Source organism: Cebus imitator, unplaced genomic scaffold (assembly GCF_001604975.1).
Source record: "Cebus imitator isolate Cc_AM_T3 unplaced genomic scaffold, Cebus_imitator-1.0 Scaffold4, whole genome shotgun sequence".
NCBI classification, from domain to species: domain Eukaryota; kingdom Metazoa; phylum Chordata; class Mammalia; order Primates; family Cebidae; genus Cebus; species Cebus imitator.
In genome coordinates this window covers 566,874-574,609 of record NW_016107319.1, presented here as the reverse complement: position 1 = coordinate 574,609, position 7,736 = coordinate 566,874, and the positions used below count along the sequence as shown (strand labels likewise).

The following is a 7,736-nucleotide window of genomic DNA, read 5'->3' as shown; positions in this document are numbered from 1 at the left end:
CTGTGAAGGCAAGGTCTTAATTATATTGCCCTGGCTGGTCACGAACTCCTGGCCTCAAGTAATCCTTAATGAGCCACTGCACCAGGCCCCTCCTACTTTCTTTATTCTAGTTTGACTTAAAGGTAATTCAGGCTTGGTATTTTAAAAACATTCCTTGAATTTGGCCAGGCGTGGTTGTTAACGCCTGTAATCCCAGCACTTAGAGGCGGAGGTGGGCAGATCATCTGTAGTCAGGAGTTTGAGACCAGCTTGGCCAACATGGTGAAACCATGTTCTTACTAAAAATACAAAAATTAGCTGGGCAAGGTGGTGGGCACCTGTAGTCCCAGCTATTCCAGAGGCTGAGGTAGGAGAATCACTTGAACCCAGGAAGCAGAAGGTGCTGTGAGACAAGAGTGTACCCCTTGAGCCTGGGTGACAGAGCGATACTCTTTTCTCTAAAAAAATTATTGCGTGACACTTGGAAATTCTGCTGTAGGGCAGAAAATACACAAGAGGAGCTCCGAGAATTCCAGGAGGGAAGCCGAGAATATGAAGCTGAATTGGAGACGCAGCTGCAACAAATTGAAACCAGGAACAGAGACCTCCTGTCAGAAAATAACCGCCTTCGAATGGAGCTGGAAAGCATCAAGGTGAGGGTCTGAGAGGAAGTGTGCTCAGGTGTAGACAGGCTTCCAACATGGGAATGGTATGCTTGGCTGGAAGAAGGAACCCTGTAATGAGGGGCTCCAGGCTCCAGGCCCATGCCCAAGGGCCTGTAGGGGTGGACATGGTGGACATGAATTCTTTGTGCCTCTAATGGGTGGAGCTTTTTTTTCTTTTTTGAGACGGAGTTTCACTGTTGCTACCTAGGCTAGAGTGCAACGGTGCAATCTTGGCTCACTGCAGCCTTCACCTCCCAGGTTCAAGCTATTGTCCTGCCTCAGTCTCCTGAGTAGCTGGGATTACAGGCACCTGCCACCATGCCCAGCTAATTGTATTTTTAGTAGAGATGGGGTTTTATCATGTTGGCTAGGCTGGTTTGGAACTCCTGACCTCAGGTGATCCATGATGGGTGGAGGTTTGAAAAGCAAGTTACACACATGTTCCCATGGACTTTCTTGGTTATCTACACCGATTTTATAGGGCATATGGCAAGGAGACCTTTTTTTAAAAAAAAATTTTTTTTTTTGAAACAGGGTCTTGCTCTCTTGCCCAGCCTGGAGTACAGTGGCTGGATTATACTCACTGCATCCTTGACCTCCCAGGCTCAAGCACTCCTCCCACCTGAATCTCCAGAGTAGCTGGGACTATAGGCGTGCGCCACCATGCCTGGTTAATTTTTGTATTTTTATAGAGATAGGGTTTTGCTCTTTTGCCCAGGTTGGTCTTGAACTCCTGGACTCAAGCAGTTCTCCTGCCTTGGCACCCCAAAATGCTGGTATTACAGGTATGAGCCACTACCTGGCCAGGGAGACTAGAGTATGGAGGTCTTGCTAGACTAATAAGGTCCAGTATTGTAGTCCTTAGCTACATGTGGCTGTTGAAATTTTTTTTTTAGATGAGTCTTGTCTCTGTCACCCAGGCTGGAGTGCAGTGGCTCCATCTTGGCTCACTGCAACCTCCGCCTCCCGGGTTCAAGCAATTCTCTTGTCTCAGCCTCCTGAGTTGCTGGGATTACAGGCATGTGCCACCATGCCCCGCCAATTTTTTTATTTTTAGTATAGACAGAGTTTCACCATCTTGGCCAGGCCGGTCTCAAACTCCTGACCTCAGGTAATCCATCTGCCTTGGCCTCCCAAAGTGCTGGGATTACAGGTGTGAGCCACTACACCCGGCTGTGGCTGGTGAAATTTAATGAATTAAAATAAGTCACAGTAGCCACAATTTAGGTGCTTAGGAGCCACATGTGGTCAGTGAGTTTCCTTAGTGGACAGAGGGATGTAGAACATTTCCTTCATTACCAAAAGGTCTGTTGGACTGGGCCAGTTCAGAGCAGGGTTCTTGACCTGGGTGCTGTTAACATTTGAGCCTGGGCTATCCTCTGTTGGGAAGGACTGAGATTTGCTTTTTGGGATTTTTTTTTTTTTTTTGAGATGGAGTTTTACTCTGTTGCCCAGGCTGGAGTGCAATTGCATGATTTCAGCTCACTGAAACCTCTGACTCCCAGGTCCCAGCAATTCACCTGCCTCAGCCTCTTGAGTAGCTGGGATTATAGGCACCCTCTACCATGCCTGGCTTTTTGTGTTTTTAGCAGAGACAAGGTTTCACCATGTTGGTCTCAATCTGACCTCAAGTGATCCGCCTGCCTCAGCCCCTCAAAGTCCTGGGATTACAGGGGTGAGCCACTACGCCCGGCCACATTGTGGAATGTTTAGCAGCATCCCTGGCCTCTACCCTCTAGATGCCATTAGCATCCCCCTCCACTTCCAAGGTGGTGACAACCAAAAGCATCTCTAGACATAGCCACGTATCTGGAAACCCACTGGTCTGACAGGTAAAGACCGTGCCTTCCGTACATTCTGTAGGGCTCAGCAAGGGATCAGTAAGTCAACACCGTGCCCCAGAAGCTGGCTCTCAGCCCTGCTGCCAGCCAGCATCACTGGCCCAGCTTCATAAATACCCGACAGGCCTGAACCCTCTCTCCCCATCCTCATCTCCCCACCTCGAGCTGAGATTCCATTTCTCAGTAAGTCTGGGTGGGGTCTTGGTACGTGTGTGTGTGTTCTCATTAAGCTCCCCATGTAAATTTTTCTTTTTTAAGACAGCCTTGCCCTGTCACCCAGGCTGGAGTACAGTGGCATGATCTTGTCTGACTGCAACCTCTGCCTCCCAGGTTCAAGCGATTCTCCTGCCTCAGCCTCCAGAGTAGCTGGGATTACAGGTGCACACTGCTACGCCCAGCTTATTTTTGTATTTTTAGTAGAGATGGGATTTCACTATGTTGGTCAGGCTGGTCTCAAACTCATGACCTTATGATCCACCTGCCTTAGCCTCCCCAAGTGCTGGGATTACAGGTGTGAGCCACAGTGCTTAGCCACTCCCCATGTAAATTTTGATGAGCTGCTTTGTGGAAGAGTCAAAACCGTGTGTGCCCAGGACTAGGTGTGGTAGACCATGAAAGGGGAAGTGCTGGTTGCCTTCTTTGGGAGGACAAACCTAATGCCATGAAACATTTGGGGTTGTGGAGTTCAGTCACAGAGCTCTGATGTGGGAGCCTTTCAGGAGAGAAAGGACAGCCGGGTTCAATGACACATGCCTGTACTCCCAGCACTTTGGGAGGCTGAGGCGGGCACATCACGAGGTCAGGAGTTTGAGACCAGCCTGATCAACATGGTGAAACCCTGTCTCTACTAAAGATACAAAAATTAGCTGGGTGTGGTGGCCGGTGCCTGCAATCCTAGCTACTCAGGAGGCTGAGGCAGGAGAATCATCTGGACCTGAGGCAGAAGCTGCAATGAGCCAAGATCATGCCACTGCACTCCAGCCTGGATGACAGAGCAAGATGTCATCTCAGGAAAAAAAAAAAAAAAAAAAAAAAGAGGACTGTGTGGGTTGGGGGAGGCTTTGTGGAGGGCATTTGCAGGTGTGGTCACTGACAGCCTGGTGCCTGGGGGATGGGGCCAAGGGAGAGTTGATCGGACCCATCACAGGCATGGACTAGAATGGGTGTTGGGTGGACCTTGGCAAGCCTGGCTTTGCTAATGCATAGGAAAGGGTGTGGGACCCACCAGTGGATTGGAGGTTTGGGGCAGGGCAGAGGAAAGGTCCCAAACACATGGAAGGTGAGCAGTGGAGCTGAAGCTTTCTGTTGCAAAGCAGAGCCCAGCTGGCCGTCTGCTGATCCATTTGCCCACTGGTGGTGTTTGATCAGCCTTCAGTGGCTTTTGTTCCACATTTCCCCGTGAATGTTTTCCAGCATACAAGGCTGAAAGAATTTCCAGTGAATACCTGTGAACCCACCACTATCTAGGCGCTACCAATAATATTTACTCTATTTGCCTTTTATTATATATATTCTCAGCCATCAAAATTGGTAAGGCTTCCTGCAAAAAGATGGATTTCTGGCCAGGCACGGTGGTTCACACCTGTAATCCCAGCCCTTTGAGAGACTGAGGAGGGAGACTCGCTTGAGACCAGGAGTTCAAGGCCAGCCTGGGCAACATAGTGAGACTGTCTCTGCAAAAAAATCAAAATAAAAAAATTAGCCCAGCAAGGTGGTGCACACCTGTAGTTTCAGCAACTCAAGAGACTGAGGCAAGAGGATCGCTTGAGCCTAGGAGGTCGAGGTTGCAGTTACCTACGATTGTACCATTGCACTCCAGCCTGGGTGACAGAGCAAAAGTTAAAATAAAAAATAAAAAACCTGACTAGTGGTTGCTTAGAACAAACATTCTCGAGTTTGCCCCAGTCCCTGTATCCCTGACACTGAGGCCTTCGTGTCTTTGCTGCCTCTCCCTGAAGCTGGCCCGCTTCACCCACTGTTAACAGCTGAACGCCTGCTACAGGCAATTGGGCATGATTATCTTTCTTTTTGTTGTAGTTGGAGACAGTCTCCCTCTGCCACCCAGGCTGGGGTGCAGTGGGGCAATCTCAGCTCACTGCAACCTCTGCCTTCCAGTCTGAAGTGATCCTCCCACCTCAGCCTTCCAGTAGCTGGGGTTACAGGCCCCCGGCACCATGCCTGGCTAATTTTTGTTATTTTTTGTAGACACAGAGTTTTACCATGTTGCCCAGGCTTGTTTGAACTCCAGAGTGCAAGTGATCTGTCCGCCTTGGCTTCTCAAAGTGCTGGGATTACAGGTGTGAGCCACTGTGCCTGCTGATTGTAGTTCCTAAATTGAAGGGGCCTCAGGGTTGAAAAGCTGGGTAGAAGAAAGATGAGCGGTATGAACTGCAGTTTCTGGTGGATAACAGGCCCTCCATGGATCCAGCGTAAAATATCAAGCAGTCACTAAATAATTTTCTGCTTCAGGACTGAGCCTTTTTTTTTGTTTTGAGATGGAGTCTTGTTCTGTCACCCAGGCTGGAGTGCAATGGTGCGATCTCGGCTCACTGCAACCTCTGCCTCCCTGGTTCAAGTGATTCTCCTGTCTTGGCTTCCTGAGTAGCTGGGATTACAGGCGTGCACTAGGACGCCCGGCTAATTTTTTTTGTATTTTTAGTCGAGATGAGGTTTCACCATATAGGTTAGGCTGGTCTCAAACTCCTGACTTTGTGATCCGCCTGCCTCGGACGCCCAAAGTGCTGGGATTACAGGCATGAGCTATGGCGCCTGGCCAAGAATGAGCCCTTGAACCTGGAGGAGACCCCTTCATTTACAACCATGTCAGATGCATGAGACTCAGAGCACACAGCACGGGGAAGAAACCTTGGAATAACGAGGACCCTGCCACCAGCAAATATTTGTCAGTCACCTAAGAGAAATGCATTCAGCTGGGCCAGACTTCTTAACAACTGGCTTATTCATCACGGGTTGAATGAAAAAGCCTTTAAGGGACCAAACAGAGCATCTATTGATGCCCCCATCAGCTGACAGCTTATTCGAATTAGCCCCAAATGGCAGCACAACATTTCAGCGACAGGTTTTCGTGTCCGCAGGTTCCAAGGAGATCTCCGAATTGCTAATGCATAGGCTGCAGAGAGCACTGGCTGCATCCTCCCGGAGCCTACGTTTGAATTTAGGCTAAAGACTTAAGATGCTGTTTTATTTGGAGATGTTCCCAAGTAGAGGGTGTGAGGCGATGAGAGCCACGCCTGGGAACTGGGAACGGGCCTGATCTGTCTCTACTTGCTGGGTGCAGTAAACGTCTCCGCTTACAGCCAGGAAACGGGAGGGCGGGGTGCGGAAGTGGACCGCCCTCCCGGTCCCTCCGCGCTGTAAATCACCTTCTTGTTCTTTCTTTGGAGTCTTCCTGCACTGTGGCCCTCGCCACGCCTCTCTGGCCTCGGCACCATTACATCACCCTTCTGGGTGCATCTGGACTTTCCAGCAACAGCTTTGTTTACTTGACTGAAGGTGGAGGAGTTGGCCTTTTTTAAAAAAACAAAAAACTTTCGAATTAGCCCCTGTGTGTTTCTTGTGGTAAGTGTTTTCTCTCATGTTTGTAGAATCTAGGCTGCGTGTTTTGCAAGTGATTCCCCTGCCTCAGCCTCCCAGGTAGCTGAGACTATAGGCACATGCCACCATACCCAGCTGTTTTTTATATTTTTGGTAGAGATGGATTTTCGCCATGCTGGCCAGCCTGGTCTCAAACTCCTGACCTCAAGTGGTCCGCCCTCCTTGGCCTTCCAAGTAGCTGGGACTACAGCTGTGCACCACAGCTTCAAGCTAATTTTTGTATTTTGGTTTCACCACATTGTCCAGGCTGGTGATTTTTTTAAGCGTCACGGTCTCACCCTGGCGTGGGCTGGAGTGCAGTGGCATGATCTTGGCTCACTGCAACCTCTGCCTCCACGGTTCAAGTGATTCTCCTGCCGCTTCCCAAGTAGCTGGTATTTCAGGCACCCGCCAACACGCCATGCTAATTTTTTGTATATTTAGTAGAGATGGGGTTTCACCTGGTTGCCAGGCTGGTGATATCTTTTTTTTTTTTTTTTTTTTAAAGCATCAGGGTCTCACTCTCTGGCCTGGGCTGGAGTGCAGTGGCATGATCATACCTCACTGCAGCCTCAATCTCCTTGCCTCAAGCAGTCTTCTGTCACCCTCCCAAGTAGCTGGGACTACAGGTGCGTGCCGCCATGCCTGGCTGTTTTTTAAATTTTCTGTAGAGACAGCCTTGGTGTGTTGTCTAGGCTGGTCTGCCTCTGCCACCTGAAAAGTGCTGGCATTGCAGGCATGAGGCATTGCACTTGACTCTGGGTGTTTGGTGAAGGAAGGTAATTTGGAAGCGGAGCAGGAGCAAAATTGAGAGAGCACGGGAGTGGCCAGGTGATCTGGAGTGAAATGGTTTAGGGGCTTTTAGCATAATTGCTTAAGGACACCTGCTCAGGAGGCTGGGGTTTGATCCTGGGTCAGTACATAGGTAGTGTACTTAGCCCGGAGGCCAGCACAGAATAAGCATGTAATGGATGTTACTTCGGCAACTGGCAACAAGGAATCTTTGAGAAGTCAGCTGGACTGTTTCTTTGGTAATTAACAAGGTCACTCCTTTTCCTTTCTGTCTCCCTCCCTCCCTTTCTCTTCTCTCCCTCTTCTCTCTTTCCACCTCCCTTTCTTCCTCCCTCTCTTCTTTTCTTATGTCTTTGTGTTCTTATTTTTTGTATTTTGTTTTTTATTTTTATATTTTGAGAAGGAGTCTTGTTGTTGCCCAGGCTGGAGTGCAGTTATGCAATTTCTGCTTGCTGCACCCTCCACCTCCTGGGCTCAAGCGAGTCTTCTGCCTCAACCTCCTGAGTAGCTGGGATTGTAGGCATGTGCTACAATGCCTGGCTAATTTTTTTTTTTTTTTTTGTATTTTTAGAGATGGCCTTTCAGCATGTTGTCCAGGCTCGTCTTGAAATCCTGACCTCAGATGGTCTGCCCGCCTCAGCCTCCCAGAGTGCTGGGATTATAGGTGTGAGCTACTGTGCCGGGCCTGTCTTTCTGTTTTTAAATAACCCAGAAATCGGAATTTTCCTTCTCTCTCCATGCTACAACAGGGAGTCCTGGATCAACAATTCAGAATGGTTGACTGTTGTAAAACCAAGTACATGCTGCCCTCCCATTGTTGGGGCACAAACAAGGGAAGTCATTGTGATTCTTTTTTTTTTTTTTT

At 49.0% G+C, this 7,736-nt stretch overlaps 1 protein-coding gene across 3 annotated transcripts in view; it reads left to right on the top strand.

Moving 5' to 3' along the window:
* NDE1 (nudE neurodevelopment protein 1) overlaps positions 1–7,736 on the top strand; it is a 60,335-nt gene that overhangs the window by 23,076 nt on the left and 29,523 nt on the right. For all 3 annotated transcript variants that reach the window (XM_017533210.2, XM_017533196.2, XM_017533203.2), the window contains one exon: positions 479–632. In XM_017533210.2, coding sequence (XP_017388699.1) covers positions 479–632 — 154 coding nt within the window. The remainder of the gene's footprint in view (positions 1–478; positions 633–7,736) is intronic.